General features: G+C 41.8%; 1 protein-coding gene and 1 long non-coding RNA gene across 6 annotated transcripts; one reads left to right on the top strand and one right to left on the bottom strand.

The window, feature by feature from the left end:
- Window positions 1-30: 30 nt before the first annotated feature.
- On the bottom strand, window positions 31-11005 carry kiaa0895l. Of its 4 annotated transcripts, none has more exons than XM_056376465.1 (7): window positions 10788-11005; window positions 8323-9104; window positions 8083-8226; window positions 7185-7317; window positions 4404-4709; window positions 3505-3602; window positions 31-3025 (listed from the first exon to the last, which is right to left on the bottom strand). In XM_056376465.1, the coding sequence occupies exons 2-7, from the start codon at window positions 9052-9054 to the stop codon at window positions 2864-2866; spliced, it is 1575 nt and encodes a 524-aa protein (XP_056232440.1). In that variant the 5' UTR covers window positions 9055-9104; window positions 10788-11005; the 3' UTR covers window positions 31-2863. The 4 variants fall into 4 exon arrangements, with proteins under 4 accessions (XP_056232440.1, XP_056232449.1, XP_056232431.1 ...); XM_056376474.1 differs by having other exon boundaries at window positions 8323-9101; XM_056376456.1 differs by having other exon boundaries at window positions 8323-9101; window positions 10792-11003.
- On the top strand, window positions 11004-17084 carry LOC130169623 (uncharacterized). Of its 2 annotated transcripts, none has more exons than XR_008827850.1 (4): window positions 11004-11138; window positions 13830-13866; window positions 14247-14329; window positions 14603-14910. It is a non-coding gene; the product is annotated as an uncharacterized LOC130169623 (long non-coding RNA). The 2 variants fall into 2 exon arrangements; XR_008827851.1 differs by lacking the exon at window positions 11004-11138 and adding an exon at window positions 16899-17084 and having other exon boundaries at window positions 11543-13866; window positions 14603-16799.
- Window positions 17085-21093: the final 4009 nt, after the last annotated feature.

Raw genomic sequence — 21093 nt, 5'->3', positions numbered from 1 at the left:
TTGGTGCATCAAGAAACAAACGAGAGCTCGTCAAGTGTGTGTACTTTTTAATAAATAACCTGGAAAATCAAGATGTTTTCCAGAACATAAAACACTTGTGCAACATTCGTGCGTTACAAATAGGTGCATTCGTTTAGGGCCCAGGTTGATGAGGTCAGCAGACGAATTTAAAACGTATCTGCTTCATCAAATGGCTAAAATTGTAAACACAGCAGAGTAAATGTCAATCACACGTTAAACTTCAAATCCAAGTATTTAAAATGCATCATAGAAGTGGAGTTCACATTTTGGTTGAGTGTTTAAGTTAAAAACTGGGACTGCTGAACCAGCTGATGCTGGTCAGCCCACGTCCTTTTTGCTGTGATTAGTTTTTTCAGTCTGTCAGTGTTAATTCAGCTCACAGACAACGTGGCCCATAATGAATGCCCTGACTGACATCTGAAGTTTGAAGTGTCAAACACAGTAAAAAGCAGCCTACAAACACACGGCTAGCTACAGCAGATGAGCTCGACACCCATCGAAGGCACGCCCACAACACCCCCGCTTCCTCCTCAGCCAGCGACTCGAGTCTGGGTGAGGATGGAAGACGACTGGCTGGAGTTTGGCTGCGTCACAAAAAGCCCAGCAGTGTATTAAAGATGCCACTCAGGCACTTTTTCATCATGTTAAAAGGAACAGTTTCACATTTTGGAGAAACTGTGGCGATGTTAAATGAGAAGATCCCAGTCTCACATCCGTCAGTTGAATATGACGCTACAGCCAGCAGCCGTTAGCTTAGCATAGAGACCGGAAACAAGGGGAAACAGCTAACCTGGCTCTGTTCGAAATGTAAACACCACAATTGGACATTTCACAGGGAGTTATGTACCACACTATTTGTCAAGCTTAGCACTTACACAGTTTATAATGAAAACCGCTTTAGTATCAAAATCCTCAGTCATTTTTGAAACAATGAGTCCTTGATATTAGGCAGAGGCAACAAAGCAAAGAAGGATGGTTAACAATCGGTATCGGCATCAGAACTGATATCGAACCTTTTTGATACGATACCGGCAGATTTAATGAGTTGCAGCTCACTGGCTAATTAAGCAAACAATCGTTCCCTAAGTTGATTTAACACTTTCTCTCTTCTTTCAAGGTGACTCTTCAGTGTTGATACACATTTTAACATAAACTGTAACCTGTAACATGAACTAATGTACGGTCAGTTATGATTATTTTGTGACCACATAAAAAAAAAAAAAACTACAAACATGGCAGTGCAGGTGCAGCATTGTAACTTTTTTTTTTTGTCCATATCTATAAAACTCACCAACTCTCTTCTAAAAGTCATTTTCAACTTTCTAAAAACTTCTGCACTTCAGTCGTCTCTGTGCTGCTGTTAGTATAGATGTCATAACTTCAACTCACTCATGCACTGAAAATATCCAATAATCAACAATGTTAGATCATTTTCCAAAAACACTAACGTCCTTGTTTAAAACACATGTAACACAGTCTGTGTTTCATGGATGAAGTTTAAAGTGTCAGTGGATTTTGAACTAGGTTTTCTTACTTCAGGAGCAGAACCCAGAAGTTATAAATGGACTGTTTAGCACTTTTCTAGTCTTGTCGACCACTCAAAGCCACATTGGATGCCGCATTCACCCATTCACACACTGATGGAACAGGCAATTTGAGGTTCAGTATCTTCCCCAAGGACACTTCGACATGCGGAGGAGGAGCTTCTGATTAGTGTACGACCTGCTCCAGCTCCTGAGCCACAGCCGCCCCGTGGTTCCAGTTCCTGTTTCATTTTGGTTTTCTATTGTTTTACATGTAGAGAAGTCTAAAGTTTGCGCCTCAGCCGAGTTTCTAATCTATGATTAAACAATCAATCATTGTTGGGAGGAGGCGAAACAGAACTGAGCTGAGCTTCACGCCGTCTCCAGCTACACACTGAACGAACATGCACGAGAGAGGCACCGATCTTCTCATCGAACTCTCAGGGAACAAAGATAATACGCATGTTTCCCAGAATGTTGAACTGTCCCTTTAACGTAGCAAAAAGAAAACTGGCTGCCGCGCCGGGAGGTGGGAGCTCGGGGACGGGTCACATCACAGTAGCGTACTGATATCCAAAGACCACCAAGGACACTGATAAGACAGAAACAACACAGCTGATTATCTTCTTAATAACACTGATATTTTAAAAACCTCCCTGGGGAATATTTTAATATCTGACTGAGTCCACTGGCACTTGATATTTTAAAGATTCATGGCCTCAGTTGTCACTTCCCCAGGGCTTAAATAACGTGTCCTTGGTGTCCTTTTTAAAATGCAAACAATCTAAGGCATAAAAAAATGTCTAGAAAAAAAAAAGGTATAAAGCTAATACCAGAGACATTCAGTCTGTTCTCTCAAAGTAAAAAACTTAAATACTTGCATAAATAAAGCGTGTGATTATGAATGTTAAAAGCTGTACACGACGTGTTAGCAGTGCCCTGTACAGGCGTCGGGTGCAGTGATTATGTATGAGTCTACATATATAATGTTGGTTATAGCGTAGAGTTGCAGTATTGAGGTAACTTCATAATGGGAGTAAAGGCAAAGGGGAGGGGGGGGGGCACTTGAACTGTACTAGGCTCTGTGAAAAAGCCACATAGACATGCATTGGACAAAGGTGATAATGTAGATAGAGGTGTTAGTGTGTTTGTCCCTTTTTGTTCAAGTTTTACAAAAACAATTGCTCAAATAAAGCATCAGTAATACTGGATATTTGACGTGAGATTCTGGGCACCACATGATACAGTCCCATGTACCAGCATCCTCCACTTCTTCTTCTTCTTCTTCTTCTGGGCTCCAGATGGCACGGGGGGAGCGGTCAGGGCAGCAGATGCTGCAGCGCCGAGTCGTCCAGCTCGTTGACGGCGACGATGTGATCCAGATGTTGCAGGTACCTCTCCGGGTCGCGCATGAAGTGCGGGATCCTAGTCCTGGGGAACACCGCCAGATGTCGCAGCCTCTCCACGTCTTCGTAAGACACCTGCAGAGGGAAAGGAGACAGTAGAAAAGGTTTCCATTGCAACATAGAAGCCATTTCTTTTTCGGCAAAACACAATTGCGAATTGTAGGAACTCTGTCACCTGGTCATTAATCCAGTCAGTGTGAAGCCGATTTATGTTAATCACCTCAGAAGTCCTGCAGGGGGCAGCGGCTGCTCAGGAAGCCCCTCTACATCTGCTTCCAACACTGTCTTTTAATTTGTCCATAATACTCAAACCCAGCATGATTACATGATTTAATTATTCTTAGAATTTTCAAAACTTAATTATTCAGTGGTTTTATTTGGTTTCCTTCCTCTGTCTGTTTGATAATTCCCAGATTCCTGTTGTTCTTTATATTACTGTGTTTTTATTTGTCCCTTTAGAAATGAAGTTTACTTGCTGCTTCTCTGTGCATGTGAACACACAGAGGGCTCCATGATGATGACAAACGCTCGTACTTGAATGAATTAACACTGACCTTGCCTAAAGAAGTCAACATCTTGAAGTCGATGGAGCGTCGATGGCGAAGAATCCTCAGGATCCCGTCCAGATAAACCTGATCTTTACTGAAGCAACCTGCGACAGAAACACACGACACACAGGGAGAATAAAAATAAAAGCAGTTCACATCTGTGAAACTGAGTTATTCTACAGAGGAAGTGTGTTCACTGTTCTGTTCTTATTTCTCTCACATTGTTTACATCTTTACATGAGCAGCTCCATAGCTACAAGAGGAGGAAACTTCCCCTGTGAACCTTTAATCAGAGTTAGTGTTTTAACGCCACAGTTTCATTTGAAAAGCTGCATAATTAATCATAATTTCATACTAATGTATTATTTGTTAGATTGATATAACTATCAGTATTATCAGGGAGGCGTCTGATCAGTGCCATAAAAATCAATCTCCAGAGAGAAGAAGAACAAGGAGTCCTGCAGCAGATGGTCTGATCTGATCTGAGGAGTCCTGATCTCAACATCATGGAGTCACACTGGGATCACATGAAGAGACAGAGACACTGAGACAGAGGAACTGTGGCACGTTCTCCCAGATGCCGGAACAACCTACCTGCCAAGAACCTGAAGAACAGGTGCACTGACGAGAACGAGAACTGATTTAGGTTTTTTTCTCTTGACTGCACTTCGTATGAAGATCACTGATGAATAAAGACTGAAAGCGGAGCTGTCGTAGTGGATCGCTTCAGATCGTACAGGTTCACCACTGAGTGTGTTCATTCAGGAAACAGCAGCAACATTCATGTTTTCAGAGGTTGTTTTCTTGTCATGTGGGACGTTGTGTGCCCCCCTCCCTCCAGTTTTTGAGACTAAACCTACGCCCTGTGTGTGTGTGTGTGTGTGTGTGTGTGTGTGTGTGTTCACCGGGCTGTGAGGTGTCCGTCTGTCCCCTCTTGGCTCTCAGACAGTACTCCCAGCGGACGTCTGGGTCCTGGACGAAGCGTGCGATGTGACTGAAGAGCTGGCTGAAGCTCATGCTGGTGGCGTGGTACACGGTGTAGTAGAGGAGAGCCGCGCGCCACAGGTAGGGCTGCTTCCGTAGCAACACGCTGTGCAGGCTGGCTAGGCCTTCCTCCGTGGGATTGGCCGGTTTAAGGCCGAACTGCTTCCTGCCTTCTGTGGTGGCCCACGGCTGCAGGTTGTTGTTGACGCCTCGCAGGTAATGTGTGCCTGAGGAGACACAACCACATTAGAAAACAGAAAACCCACCTTCAAACACTTTAACACTTCATCAATTAGTTGCTGTGAAAAAAAAAAAACAACCCAAACACTATGTGATGTTTATATGTTATATAACATATGTGATGGTTGAACGTGTCATTACGCCTCCACAGGTATTAATCTGCTGCTTTAACAGCCTCCACTCTCAGATGTTGAACCTGGCTGCAGGGATTTGCTCCCATTCAGCCACATAAGCATTAGTGAGGTCCAACACCGATGTGTCTTAAGGTCTGGTTCACAGTCTAGACTCCAGTTCATCTCAAAAGGTGCTGGGCGGGGCTGAGGTCAAGACCAATCCACACAAAACTGGTTTGCTGGTGTCATGTTGCAACAGTTTTCCCGAAACTGTTGCCTAAATATTGGAAGAACACTGTCATCTGAAACATCATTGCACGTTGGAGCGTTTAGATCTTAACTGAAACCAAGAGTTGCTAACCATGAAAAACATCCCCTGACCGAAGGCAGCGTGTGACCGCGGTGATTCGACTCCTCTACACTCCCTAAACTGTCTCTTTACGTCACTCTATTGTCTCTCTGCCTCCCATTTAAAGAGCAAGGAGGAGGAGGTCAATATACTGAAATGTATATTCTGGGAAGCGAGAAACCGCACACCGAGAGGCGACACCTCACCTCCAGGCTTGGTCACCTGTCTGTGGGCTTCAGACTGTTGTAAGATCATATGACCCTGGAGATTTTTATTTGAGAAGATCATATGATGGATGATGTTCAAACAGCTTGGGTGCAACATTACAGCTGCTTTTTTTTCTTTTTTCTCTGACACCACCCTCTGGATATTTTTTCCATCACTGCCACTGAGGATCAGCTCTTATCTTTCTATAATTTGGTTCTTTATAATGAACAGTGCAACCTCACAGAGGTGTGGCTGTAGACGCTTCGTCTTGTGTCTTTTCACAGTTTAGACGCCTCTCTACTTACAAACACTCAGAACTTTATTAACTAGTTAGGACGATTTATAATCAGCTGACTTCCTGCTGACAGTTCTTGACCTGCCTTACAACTTACAACCTCCTAACTAGTTAAATTCTTATTAGTATTCAAACTTTTGCACATGTAGCAACTACGGTTTATTTTTTTCTACTTTTTAAGTCCATGAAATAAAAAGTAACAGAGCAGTAACATTTGTAGGAAGGTTCATTTTAAAGTCTGTTTGCTGCAGAGATTTTATTTACTTATTTTCACTAAATGTCTGTACAACTGTGTGTTTCACCCACTTTATGCGTTTATGCTCTGCGTGTCTGCAGCTGTATTTTCAGTGGCTGCTTCGAGGCAGTTTCTTCACTGAAAGGACAATAAAGTGAAACGTTTTCAGTCCCTCAGAGTCAAACAGCAGGACTTCCTTCTTTGCACCAACATTCAACAACCAAAGAGGAAGAAACCCAGAACAAGGTCTACATGAACCTTTCAACACTTCGTGACCACTTCACTCACAGACATCTGAACATCAGAAAGACATCTTTCAGCATTATATAAAGTGCTGAACATCAGTGATCAACTAAATACATTTTTTTTTTTAAATGAAAAAATACTGAAAACACCAGACAGTGATTGGCAAAACATGTACTGTATCACATAGAAGGTAGAAAGTGAGGACCTGCAGCTCGTTTGTAAAGTGCTTCAACAGACACTAGATATGAGCTCCCCATGAGTTGTTCTTTTATTCTTCACTCTGAACGGGAGTGATATTAGCATGCTAACATTAGCTTTGTCGGCTGTTACACCTGCCAGTTACTGGGTTTAACTAGAAATGATCTCTGTTAGAACTAGCTCACGTGGTGGTACCGGTTTTGATTTAGCGATGTGCAAATCACCACTTAGTAAACACACAGAACTAGTTTACGTTTGAATTCAGGAACGGATCTCAACCCAGTCTCTGAGTTTGGGCTATTTTCAACTTTATTTACAATCACTGAGTGTCAAATCCAAACGGATCCGACAAGGATTCAGGTCTGATTAAATGCTACTGAACCACAACTCTTCTGCAAATCCTGTCACCGTAGAAAAGACGATGATTTTACTGTGTTTAAGAAGAACTCTACACAGATGCTTTTTGGCATATAATGTAAATAAAGGTGATTTTTCCCAACAATACAGAGAATGTGTGTAAAATACCTGTTTTTCCCTCAAAATTAGCTTGTATATGTCTGCTTGGATTTGAGAATTCAGCTCCTAACTGTGTTCGAACAGGCTCCAAACTTGCCAGTATCAAAAGTCAAATATATTCCAGTGGGAAAACAATGTACAAGAATGACATTCATTTCTCTGCAGCGTCAGTAAACACAACACACGGGCCCACTGATAACTGTGTTTCTGTATTCAGAGCAGAATTTAAGGGTGTAGTGACCCTTTAGTATCGGATCTGTGCCTCGTCCCGGGTGTGAGGTGACCATGTGAGGGGCAGCATACCTATCTCGTGTCTCAGCATCCCCTCCAGCCAGTGCTGCCGAGCCCCGGCCAGGTTAATGGTCAGAGTGGGACGACAGCTCTCCACCACCATCACCGCCTGAGACAGCAGCTCGTCAGACAGACGCACCACAACCTGGAGACACGGACACACCGTTTTCATCATCATCACCACCACCATCGTTATAATTTCCGCCTGCTTCACTGGTGACATTTCATTAGTTCCCCTTTATGACCAGGTTTCTGTTTGCAGAAGATCATTTGTCAAGACTGAGCAAACACGGTCCACCTTAATGAAACCTGTGTGTGAAGCACTTTGCAATGTGATTTAGAAAAGTCTGTAAATAAAGATAATCATTATTATTAAATAGCAGCCTTTTCACACTACAGATGACTTATGGTACTGTGGCTGTGTCACTTCCAAGCGGGAACCTCAGGGGCTGAAAAATGAAGCCAACATGAAGTGACAAAAACTACAGTTCCTCTAATGACCACTAGAGGCTGGCTCCAAAAATGAGTCAATCCCCATAGACTCCAATTTTAAAATGTCCCAACTTTACAGCAGAAATAAACATGTTTACAGCCTGGTACAAAAAAACAGGTTTGGTCTCTACTGCCAATTTCCTCCTTCATGACAACTGTACTGGGATGACACTATAATAATTTCTTGCAGCCCTACAATAAACAAATGTTTGTATAAATGAGTCCCTGTGCTGCTGTGAAAACACATGGATTCAGGCGAAGTCAAAACTCCTACCGACTTCATTTGACTGGCTCAGTGGAGGTGCCAATACAGAGGCTCCAGGCAAAAAACACAGGCTTAAATTTTGCTGTAACACAAATCACCGTCATGCTGTTTTGGTCAGTCAAATACCTGGCCACACCTACGCACTGCACTCACCTCTCCCACACAGCCTTCTTTCTGCAGGTATTTGCGTACAGCAGCCCAGACCTGACTCTTAGGGAGCACGCTGCCCCCCGTCACCTCCTCAAAGTTCTCATAGGAGCTAAACTTCCTCAGCACGCACTCCATGATTCCAACCGCCTGCAGGTAAACAGATACATCATCATCATCATCATCATCATCATCTTCATGTGAAGGCAGAGGTTGTCTTAGGTCTTTGACCCTGACATACCGTACCTGTTCGAGGAAGAGGCCTGAGCCCTCCCTGTACTTCTCCAGCACACTCCTCGGCTCAGGCTGGGCGTACTCAAACTGAGGCTCGTACTTGTAGTCGGACTGGAAGAAAGCCTCCTTCTCCTGCTCCAGGTTAAGAGGTCTGAGGGCGACCAGCAGACATGGCCTGGAAGGCGTAGGCAGCGACGTGCTACCAACCCCTTTAGCTATGTGTGGCAGGGAGGTAGCAGGTCGCATTTGCCCCTTGCCGCCCCGCAGCCCCAGGGAGTAGTTGACTGAGCAAGTGCTTTCACTGCGGCGCATCCAGCCTCCTGCCCCAAGGCTGGGGCTGGTCAGGCTGCGAGCTGGGGGTGATGGGGCAGCAGAACCGCTACGCCAAGGAGGCTGCACGATCCGCCTGTCCACCATCTGCTCCTGAGACCCTCGCAGGCGCTGGGGCGTCATCTCCAAGCTGAGGGGGCGGCGGAGCGGTGGTCTGGGGGTGGCTCCACCTTTTAATGATGACGACCTCCTCTCTACCTGGCCGCTGTTCGTCTGTGCTGGAAGTCCGTTGTGGGACACCTTCTCCTTCTTGGCCACATTGCTTCTCTTGGCCGACGGTCTGGCTGTCGCAGCAGAGCTGCTAGTGGTTTTTGGTGGATCTGCTCGGACATTTGGCCCCAACAGGTCCCTGCTCCTCCTGACGCTTTGACCCTCAACCTGATCCATGAAGACTTCACCTGAGTCCAACACCATCACCACGGCTGCAACGCCTCAGGCTGCCCCCCGCTCCGACCCCGACACTGCTGACAGAACAGACACATGAATGTGTACTTCTTATTTATGACCGGGCTTCGGTGATATCCATCATGTAATATCTCAATACAATCAATACATCTCAATATACAATATTATTGCAATATTCATAATAATATTGTATTTTATGTTTCAGGTATAAGTGATGCTGCAGTTCAAAGTTTTATTTGTCACATCCCATGGTACAATGTACATTAGGCAAAGCAGTGAAATGAGGATTCAGGTCAGACTGTGAAAAACTGCACAAACAAATGTATATTGTGAAAAATATCGCATATGGCAGGAAATATCCCACAGGGCCAGAGCCACTGTATGACTTGACTGTTTATATTTCTTGTCTGAAAGTCACAGAGCTCAGTACAAACCACTAGGAGAGTGGGAGTCCTATAGGGAGGGGGGAGGAGGGGCTTTTTACTAGCCTACTAGCCAAAGTGATGGATAGATTAATGAATTAGAAAATAAATAATTAATTACTTAAATTAAATATTTGCTAAAATCAACACTTGTCTATAATGTGTAGATGAGCTTCCTAACAACTAATGTTACTGTCTACGGCAGGCAGGAAAAATAAAACTCAAGACCTTTGCAAATGAAATTTAAGTTTAAATTTATTTAGAGCTCAACGCGCTGCAACTTAAGAAAACGCATGCAAATACACAAATGCGCAAATGCAGTGCCATATACCATGAAGGCATAATCCGAACCACAGCGGCCTGGGTTTGCATCCAACTTTGCGCCATATTATCCCCTCTCTCTCTCTCTCTCTCCGAATTTCCTGACCCCTTCTCAATCTCGCTTTCGAAATTAAGGCACAAAATAACTAAAAAAGAAAAAAAGTGATGAAACTGGCTGGGACGCACTTGTTATTCAATGATTTTAACTTCAATAGTCACAATTGGGCATTGAACAAAAATTATTTTGCAGCTGAATTTGCAGCGTTTGTGTATTTGCATGTGTTTTCATATGGTTCAGTGCATTGAGCTCTTTACCTTTAATAGCTCTGAGGCCTTTTGCTGAGCAAACTGGATTCAGTGCTTTTAATGTTTTATCAAATTATTTCCATTTTGTCCATACGTCAAGAAATTCAATTGTTTAGTGACTAAAATGTTAGAAAATACAAAGGAAGTCTGTACTTATTTTGTGAATCCAAAGATAACATTTTCAGATGGCTTTGTCCGTCTGACCAACTGCCCAAAGATGTTGAGTTTAAGGTCACAGAAAACATTTTGTCATTTTTGATTTAAAACAAAAAAAGGATTAATCAGTTGTCAGAAATGTTACGAATAAATTCTGTGTCAATGAACTGAATGGTCTCTGGGAGTCTGGAGAAACAATGAAGCTGTCATCTTATCTTGGGAGTTAAAAGGGGCCCAAAAACGACGTTTTGCCCCAGGTCCCCTCAGGAGGACGCCCCGGCCGTGCGTGTGTCTCCGTGTTTTAGGTGGAGACAGAAAAGAAAAGACACTGGACAGTCCATAATGTCTGAGCAGAGGCTCCGCAGCAACAAAGCTCCTTCACAGGTCAGCTAACATGAAGCTAACATGGGCTGAAAACTGTGTTATCAACTGTTGTTAACAGAGACACCGAACCAAACAATAGAAATGAGTTGGCAGTGATTGATTCCCTCAGTGTTTCAGCCCTTTAACTCCAACAACAACTCACAAAACACTAACCTACCAGCGAGTCCCGGGACTTCTGCTGAGGATCTGCGGGTTTCGGCCTCTTCATTCACTCATCACGGCAGCAGACCGAGCGGAGGAGCCCTGTCTGCATTTTTTTTTTTTTTTTTACCGGTGGATGATGACAGTCTTTGGGTAACGGTTCAGAGAGGAGCGGGGCCTGAGGCGGCTGCCTGGGCCGGCCAGGAAGCGGCGGTTGAGTTGGAAGATATGACGCGGGACGTACGCCGGGTCCGCCGCCACGACGCTCGCCTCGCGTCATCACGTACAACACGAAGGGAGGAGGGAGCATGGAAGGATACAGGAAAGGCCCCCACCCCTTCCACGCTGGAGCAAGACCCACAGGTTGAAAGAGACTCTTCCTGGTTATTTTACGTCAATATTTGATTTAATTTTTGTCTTTGTGTTGTTTGTCTCTTTTCAGTTGTTTGCTATCATCTTCGTGGTCCTTTACAGCCATTTTGTGCTTCTTTGTCGTTATTTTACATCTATTTCCATTAATTGTTTATCTCTGTGGTCATATTGCATGTGTTGGTGTTCATTCTGTGCAGAGTCAGTCTCGTCTTGTTGGTCTTTGTGGTCGTTTTGCATCTGTTTTTACTGACATTTTTCTTATCAGACATGTGGTTTAAATATTTTCTCACTTCACACAGATTCTAAACTGGTCCTGGTCCAGGGGTAACCTGAGTTCAGTAATGTGCTCAGGCTTTATGCATACTCCAAATACTATAAAATATGGTGAGGTATGCTTCAGTGGTTTCTGCAAATTTGATAAGAAAGTGAGCGAAATTAATTGATTAATTTGTCGCACATGGAAGGCACAGAGTCAATTTCCACCTGGAAAAGGGAAAAATAGATGAAACATTAGGTCAGAAATTAAAAACAAAAACTCATAGTGAGTCAAAATCTTAATAAAGGAGGATTTATTATGAGCTCGCCAAAATTTGTGTAACACACCTTTTCTGTGTGTAGTTGCATCAGCTAAATGTTACCACGTGCAAAATAAGAAGGAATAATTACACTGATGACAATGTAGAATGAAACTCGGGAGATGGTGGTTGTGTAGAAAAGGTGCCATGTATTAAAAAATTAAAGGAAAACAAAACAGAAAATATACATAACATATGGCCACACAAAACTTCTTAATATCCAAGAACCAATAGCAGCTAATAATTAACTATCAAAATCAATCCCTTCTCTGTACAATGACCATGAAGCTAAATTATAAAACCCTCCAAACAATCATTAAACAATAACGTTGGACAGAAACAATAGAAATAGAAAGGAGAATAACCCTTCAATGCACCACAGATTCACACAATAAGAGGAACTTAGTTCATTTTTCCTAGCACAAGGGAAACAGTGGAAAAAGAGGGGAAATTGGGGGTTTGCTGGGTGAGATGTGTGGCTGTGAATTGGGGTAGGGATGAATGATTAGAGTCTGGCTGCAGCGTGACCTACCGCATCAGGATTATTAGTCAGTTCAGACCCCTGTGTCCATGTTGGATTAGCTCGCCATCACAGTGATCCATCGAAGGCTTCGTACTCAACAACAAATCTGGCCGATTCCGGGATTCAGACCTTTCATTCAACAGGGTTTCATGAGCTTCATTGACATCTGCTGCCAGTAACAAGTTTAACCACCTCATACTCGACAGATTGTATATTGAATGCAGTTGTTGAACAAACGTTTACAGCACCGACCTGCAGCAGCTCTTCTCCTTGCAGCGCCACCATTCATCTATCTACATGTATATAATGTAGGTTGCCAGTCTGATTGGGTGCCAGGTGCAGATTTACCACAAGATTTACCTATAGCTACAGCCGCTGCTTACAGTTTACATTTTACCCGTAGTGACCTGGGTTATATGTAGGTTTCACCTGAAAAGTAAAAAAACTGACTTTGTGTCTCATAGTTTTTATTTTAAAAGTTACATTATTTTTTTTATCTTCACTGCAGCTCAGCACACAAACACTGTCTGGCTGCTTATACCCACATTATATGTTAATTAAGTAACTCCGACTGCTCACACCTCATTATAGCTTCAGATGAACATTTGACTCTGGGTTTGGTCCTTACATAGGTGCGTTAGGGAGTGGTCTTTTATGCATAGGAGAAAGGAACACACCTGCATATCTTAAGGTATACATGTCTCAACTGACTATTGTTTCAAGACAGACCTGAAAACAAGTGATCATATCCATTAGTGCAGGGTGCACTTTAACATCCTTATACATGTGATAGTTATATTATTTGTCAATGGTAAATATTGTCAAACAAACTTAGAGCATCTGTGGCCACAGACAAATACTTGACAAGGCGGTAACAATATGAGATGAACGACGTGTGGCTCCGTTTTTGAATGAATTATAGCAGCTGTGCACACAATGTGTGCTTTGTCATGATTCGGATTAGGCTGTTAGTTCCAGTGATGGGAAATCTGAATGCTACAGCACACAATGATATTTTAGACACTATGTCCCAGTGCACAAAGCTGGGTGCATGATATGTGTCCATTGTTACGATGTAAAGCTCCATGAGGCAACTTTGTGATTGGTGATATTGGACTATATAAATTAAATTTTACTTGACTTGACAATGTCATCACTCGTATCAGTTCAGAGAGCAGTGAGTGTGAGGGTTGTGCCAGACAGATTGGCAGCACGTCTTTGTAGCTCTTTTTTTCTAATAATCTATACATTTATTTAATATTTGACTCTCTGTGTTAACTGATCGCTTGTTCTTAACCCATCTATCTATCTATCTTTCTTATCTCATCTCATCTGGATACTGTGGAGTTAACAGACACGTCCAGAAATCAGTAACAGATTAATAAGAACCACTTGTTCTCTGCACCAGAGATACTGATCACACTATGACAAGAATCACAGCAGAGTCTCATTTGCTTTTTACTTTGCATTTGTGAAAGTTGACATGCAATAACCTTTGTCCATTAGAATGTGTGTCAATCGTTGCCCAAATTATACCTTTCACATGCGGGCCATCTATTCACGGCATGCCTTTTGTGTTTCCAGCTGCAGCCACATGAGGACCTCTGCTGCGTCAGCCAAAGTAATGAGAAACTATGCATTGTGTATATAGTTCTTTGTATTGTGTCTTTTTTCACTTAAATACAGCATATATAATACAGTTAAATGATACAGGTTTGTTTGTCTTGTGTATCTGTATCTTGAGTTTTAATTAACTGTATTTACATTTAGTTGTTTTGTTTTATTTTATCATGTATGTTACAATAATATTTTGTACCATTAGTGATTTCTTTTTAGATTTGATAACCGTATGAGCTTGGCAAACATTTGTGTATTCGATGAGGTTTTCCCAAATAAGCAGATTACACTGAATGGCCTCTTGTCTAAAGTTTTAAGTATTTGTTTGTATAATGATTCCAGTGATAGTAAGGATCTAAAGTTTGTATTACACCAACTTATCAGACAATAGGTGGTGCTTCTAGAAGAAGAAAAGACGTGATAAGCAAAACAAGAGGGTTGCTTTCCACCTCTGGGGACAACTGTTGGTGAGTAAAGGAATGAAGTTTTCTTGTTTTGTTGAACACTGTTTCCTCTAGACTGGTAAGTAAACAGCTGTTAATGCTAACGTTAGCTATGTAGCAATAGCAGAACCTACAAATAGCTCCTTTAAGTGGTGCTGCTCTTGGCTACCATCTTTTTTTGAATGGAAATATTTATAGAAAGTGATTTGTGCTAAACCAGATTTAGTTGATATTGTGACGACCCCTTCACCAGGGGACTATGTGTCCCTGTTTCTTTTTGTTGTTTTCCCTTTTCAGGTGCTGAATGCAGAGGTCTCATTAGCCTGATGTGCTACACCTGGGCCCAGTGTGCACCATGAAGGCCTTCCCAGTCAGTCCTGTCAAGGGCTCGAGTCAAATCAGCTTTATTGGCATGACAGATCAGAAACCTATATTGCCAAACCAGTACAGAAAATTATAAACAATGACAGCTGATTGATTAATGATTATACAATAATATGCAAATATCAACAATAATATTAATTAATTCATTTGATTGTGAAGCACTTCACAACTATTGTTTGTGAAAAGTGCTATATGAATAAACTTTGGTTGCTTTTCCCCTTTTCAGTTGTGAAATGTCTTTTTTCTTATCTTACCCACATCTGACCTTATCTGTGGGAAATAAGAATAATGCATTTTGAAATGCTTGTAATGTTTTAAACTCTTGTAGACACTCACTTGATTTGTTTCATTCAGACTGCAGAGCCTCATATTTGCTTCAGCTGGACTTTAGAAAACTGGATTTTATCCTCCATCACTTCTACTGAAGTTGCGTTAGCAAGGGATTTCTCTGCTGCCAGGATGGACAAGAGGATCAATTTCAGCCACCAAGAATTATTTCAATGTACTTACACTACGGGCATGTGAGTACTGTTTTAAAATAGACTGAATCTATCCTCTAACTATCAGGGTGAAAGAGCAAAAGAGGTCCTGTGTGACAAAGCAAGTGCCAAACATCATATTTGTAACAAGTGAGGCTAATGTTAAGATCGTTATCCACTAACTGATGATGGGATGAAAAGTGTAATGATCTGCAAGGCTGATCTATTAATTCCTTCAAACAATTTCCCTGTTGAGAACCCGTTCAGGATCAGAAACTGGTCTAAACAGGACACCGGTATCACTCACACTCTGTCAGCTCTGTGGTTTTTATTGCCTTTGGCAGAAAACTGTGTTTACACAGGACCCGCCTCCACCCACCAGTGTCACTACTGTCGGACCCACAGCAACTCATTCAACAAGTAACAGTGGACAAACTGGCCGGGCTTCATCGTTGTACTTATTTGTTTGTAGAAAGGGATCGGTCACCTCTTCAGGCCCCAGCTACAGGACAAAAAACTTTTCTGAAAAATCCCCCACCAAACTGAAAGGAAGAAAACACTAGATCACTTCTGAAATCTAAAACCATTCACCAAACCAGATTAACTCTGTTTATATACCGAGGTTATAAACTGAGTGAATGATTTAAAACTTGAGAACATGTTCATCACTGGTAATTCACGCCCTTCATTGGAGGCAGTGAAATCTATGATGGAGCTGCAGTCGAAGAAATGTATTTCCCTTAATGGCGAACCTACGGTGGCCCTAAGAGCTCGAAGCACTGCGGCTTAAAAAAACACATGCAAAGAGACTAAACACAAACAAAATCAGACGACGTCCACATCACCGCGTTTTTATTTGGAAATGGCGTCTCAAACGAAAACAATGTCCATCCAGACGAACAATCTCTGTCCAGACTATCACACCTGAAAACGCACACATACATGAGCAATGACGTACACTGGGCGTGCACGAGCCGGTGTAAAAAGGAAGCAGATTGTCTTCTCTGCAGTTCAATAGGTGCAAAAAATACTACGAACAAGGAACAGCAGAGTTAAAATAATTGAACTGCACAACAGCTGTTAGCGTAGCGAGTTCATAAGTTGGTGATGTCATTACTGGAAGCGCACTGATTTTAATTTATTGTTACAAACTTACCTGTTTCTAGATTATGTTATTTACTGTTTTATTGTTTTATTGTGATGTATTAGTTATCACTGAGATTTCTGTTGTGTACTTTAACGCCATACTGACGAGCGCATGCAGACTTCGCGGAGACACCTCGTGTTCCGTCACAGTCTGCGAAGCTCCGCCAAAATACTTTCCTTTTTATGGGTAAAAGTGTGTTTTATTTTATTTTACATGTGGAGATAAGCTCCCGACAACACTAACTAATGTTCTCTGATGATGTTGGGTGGTTGAAATGTATGTGGAGCAAGTTGCTGTGCAGGTTACTGTGTCGGTAACTCTGTTAGCTTCTCTAGTCGTTAGCTCATGGCTAATCCTGGCGACAGCGCTAACCACTGCACCACCGTGCAGCCCCAAGCCTCATGTGTTTAGTTTAATTTTGTTCTGCTGTATGCTGTGCTGCTTCGTTAATGAGAGCTGGCTGTGGAGGCTGAGTTTTCACCAGGTACATGTAATATTATTTTCATAGGTAAACTGTCACAGTCTGCTGTCTCCGGACTCTTGAACTCTGTGGAGGCTGATTTTTCTGTGTTTTATTCACCAGTGCCAAAATAAATTTGGGTCCAAGCCGAACAGTGACTGAGAGTGTGTCATCATTTAATCTAAACAACGCAAGACTACTGACCCACTACACTAGCAAAGACAACAAGGTCAGTGACGCTTGTATATCATTATCCACGTTTCTTTCACCCCTTGTAGCCGAGGCTGATAAGACCCAATCAGGGAGCGGCCGTGTGTTTGTCATCAGTCAGTCATTTCCAAAGGTCTCTGTTTACGCCCGTTCAGACTACAACGCAACCCTGAAGTTTGCAAACTAAAACAGGGCCAGCAAGAAATAACTTCATCACTTTTCAGTGTCCTCTGGAAACACTTCTGTTGTGTTGTGAGTATTTGCAGCACAACTACGACCTTTCTGATGAAGTGGGACACTTTTAATAATCATAATAACATAACAATATGTCCACAGTTTTAGTGGGCGTGTGCATGCTGATAAGGGCCGGGTCATTACTACTACTTTGTTTTAATCTGTGTGAACTCTGAGCCGTAGCAACACTGAAGCTTCAGGTGGACGCTATGACTAAATAAAAATAATATAAATACTCCAGCACATGTGCTTGTATTGGAATCTGCAGTTTTAATTCAGCAAAAATCTGTACAAGGTGTTTCAAGTCAATCCTGGCTGATCTAAGAAACCCACTGTTCAACCATTTTAAATTGCTTCTTTTCTGCAGATACAAACTGATACAAGTAATGATTTGTCATTTATTCCTGTTTGTTTAAAGTTATAATTGAACCTTGAATAAGGAAAATAAACCAGTTTTTTACATTAATGAACAGTCACTTGGTAAGAATAAAACAGAACATAACCATAGGTATTTTTAGATGCCAGCACACAAAGCTAAAAAACATGAAAATCTGGAGATGTTCTATAATGTGACCAGGTTAGTCAATCATTTCAGACTGAACGGTATCATAAACCAACAAGCTGTTCAGTTCACCTTGAGAGCAGATAACAACAGTGCTGGTGAGTTAAAATATAAACCACTTAAAGGTCATATATAGCTCACCTTTGGAACAGCTGATCTTTGGTCCAGGGTGTCGGGCAGATTGAAAGTGGACTTTTGCCACTTGTCCTCCTGTATGGCGTGGGACACTAATCAATCTAATAATTATTATTGTTTATTTATTATTAACTGGTTTTATTATTATTATTATTATTATTATTATTATTATTATCAACAATGAGCTAATGGACATACGAATTTCCCCTAGGGGATAAATAAAGTATCAATCTATCGATTTAATCCAGGATAAACTATGTTGTCAAGACTGTAGTGACTCAGGTCAAACAGGTTTGTTTATTTAAACTTGATTTGACTAGAGGACTCTCTTCCTCCTGTCTCTCCCTTTTTGATTATGGAAATCACAGGTGATGGTATTTCTAAGGCTGCCTCCAGATCAACTTCAGCCTTGTGTCAAAAAATGAAGCATCACTCTGATGACCTGCTTTTATAACCACGTGTATGTGCTGTTTTGATATGTATATGCTGTTTTGTGTGTGTGTGAACTGGAATGTGATGTTAGGTTTTGCTCTGTATTTGACTTGAAAAAGAAGTTGATTTGAATGAGGTCACTGTGGCAGCTGTGTCCACAGGTAACACAACTCAACTGGCCCAAGTCTGGCCCATATATTTCCACGTCTGGGCAGATTCTGGCTGTTATCCTCCTGTATTGGCCTGTATTGATCCAGATGTGGAAGTAGCATCTGACAGTCGCGCTGTATATGGTCCAAATTTGGGCTTTTGAACCAGGCGTATACTGGGTAATTACAAGTATTTTACTATCTGGGAAGTCTTAAAGACCTTTTTGATACTGCTTATAATGCAATTCAATACCAAAGTGTGTATAGCAAGAATTCCTAATAATGTGATTAATTAATTGATGAACATGACCTGGACCCATGTATAGATCATTGAACATGCCCCGGGCCCTCCTGGCCTATGGATGAAGTGACTGTGAATATTTCTTGTTTAAAAATTCAGTTAAAACACACAACATGACCACAAAGAGACACAAAACAAGTATGACAAGAAACGAAATGACTACTAAGACCACACAGACAAAAGAATCAGTACAAATAGACACAAAATAACCACCAAGAGAAGCAAAATGACAACAAACACACACAACAACAAAGTACAGATGCAGAACAACCATGAAGAGACACTGTGCCCCTTGCCCCAGGTGAACAGGTTAGCCTATTAAAAGATTAATAATTTGTCAACTAAATTGTGATTCGATACCGTTTACCTCACATTTGTTGTGACTAAAGATAAAATATTTGGTAACTTTCCAGAACTGTAAAAGAAATCTTATATACTTTACTATAAACCGCTGTGGAGTGTTTCAGTAATTAACCCTCACCTGTTGATGGAAGACGCTCCAGACAGTGGTGAGGCAGGAAGCAGCATCCAGGGAGGCTGCGTTTGCATATCAGGCTAATAAAGGTCTTATCAGGCAGCGCTGTCAAGCTTTATTCAAAAATCAAACATATGTTCTTTCATTATAATACAACAGTTTGAAAGGGTTTACCATCGTCATCAATATCAGGTTGATGTACTACTGCCATATTGATCAGTAAACAGTTAAGCTGTGCTGATCAGGTTCTTCACTGCAGGTGGTAAAATCCTCCAATCCTTCTCATTGAACTCATCATGCGTGTAGTGTGTATGAAGGATGTGTGTCCTGTTGGCATTGTTTCAGGAGCCACGAGTTGCACCAGAAACTCACACCACAAAACGAGCCGAGTTAACTTTTCAGTTTCACGAGAAAAAGACGCACTTTTTTTCTTCTTCTTTGAAGTCGATAAAACACGATTGCGAATTTCTGTGTTTCCATTGACTGATGATTTTTCCTCTCACGATTAAACATGGCAGCGGATTTCCAGCATCTGCTTGTTGTTGGGACCCTTGTCTTATTTAATCGAAGGTGCAAGTGATGACAGAAAGGCCAACGCCTTTTATCTGGCAGCGGTCAAGCATCAGGGACCTTTGGGAGACAACAGTCTGCAACGTTTGGATGTCACGTCATTACTCACGTCATGTCATGTGACTTCAATGTGGAAAAAGTGTTTTAATTTCACTTCAGCTAAATATCGCTTTGTCGAATAGTCTGAAAAACCACCTCATGCGAGGGTTTACTTGCGACATTTGAATTTTTTAAAAAATTTGCATATAATATAAAAAATTATAAAAATAAGGAAATGTTTTATTACTTTTCCTGTGACATCCCTGGTCCTACATAATATTACCCCTCAAATGTATTTAAACATGCTGCTTGACGGATCGTACTGAGAATGATTAAGTGCATTCACAGCAGTAATCACAAACCTTTCTCTGAATCCTGTGTTTCACCTTTAATAAACTCCTGAACAAATATTGATCTTTACGCTATTAATGGTTTATCAGGAAAGTACAGCTGACTCCTCTGGGTGCTGCCGACTGCAAGGCTCATGTGGTGACGTGCACTTGTGAGTTAATAGACACAATATTAATCCAGCTGCCTTCAACTGAATGAAGCCACAGTTAGATGTTACGTGACAGCTGCTACTGACGGGTTAGTGTGAGTCAAGTTAACCCTGACGGAGTGCGTCTATACTTATTCAAAGTTCTTTGATGCTAGTTTAATAATTCAAAGGGATCATGGAGCCAGTTTCACACACACACACACACACACACACACACACACATACACACACATACACAGAAAATAAATTTAAAATGTGAGCACCAGCGATATCTTCTTTTTTCATTGTAGAAATTTAGAATTTAATAATGTTTTGTTCATATCCACCGACGCACAGGTGAACACTGGCACTTTTTTCCCCCCAAGCACTGGTTTAATGTCAAAGTAATTGGTTTCTTACATTTCTTACGCAAAGCTTGACAGACCTGCTGGGCCTGTTCTGGGCGGAGGGTCCACACTCCAGTGGTAATTCCAGTTTCCCTTGTTTGCCTATTTTCACTATCTCCCTCATGTCTCCACATCCCCTCTCTCTCTCTCTCTCTCTCGCTCCGTGTGTGTGTGTGTGTGTGTGTGTGTGTGTGTTTGTGTGTGTCTGTGTGTATCTGTGTGTGTGTCTGCTTCACCTTGTGGTGGAAAAAAGAAGTACTACGGCTCTTCACCCTTGATAGTTCTCTGTGGTGTTTGGGCCTTATAACAAAGGATTTCATTTATGA

Source organism: Seriola aureovittata, chromosome 1 (genome assembly GCF_021018895.1).
Source record: "Seriola aureovittata isolate HTS-2021-v1 ecotype China chromosome 1, ASM2101889v1, whole genome shotgun sequence".
Taxonomy (NCBI): domain Eukaryota; kingdom Metazoa; phylum Chordata; class Actinopteri; order Carangiformes; family Carangidae; genus Seriola; species Seriola aureovittata.
Note: the sequence above shows the minus strand (reverse complement) of the source record. Positions and strands in the feature narration are given on the sequence as shown.

Bases quoted from the DNA above. Each gene is read 5' to 3' on its own strand.
- kiaa0895l (XM_056376465.1), bottom strand. From the start codon at position 9,054: ATGGTGTTGGACTCAGGTGAAGTCTTCATGGATCAGGTTGAGGGTCAA. The intron at 8,227-8,322 runs GTACGGTATGTC...GTTTACCTGCAG, and splicing joins CAGGCCTCTTCCTCGAACAG to GCGGTTGGAATCATGGAGTG. The intron at 4,710-7,184 runs GTATGCTGCCCC...GTGTCTCCTCAG, and splicing joins GATGCTGAGACACGAGATAG to GCACACATTACCTGCGAGGC.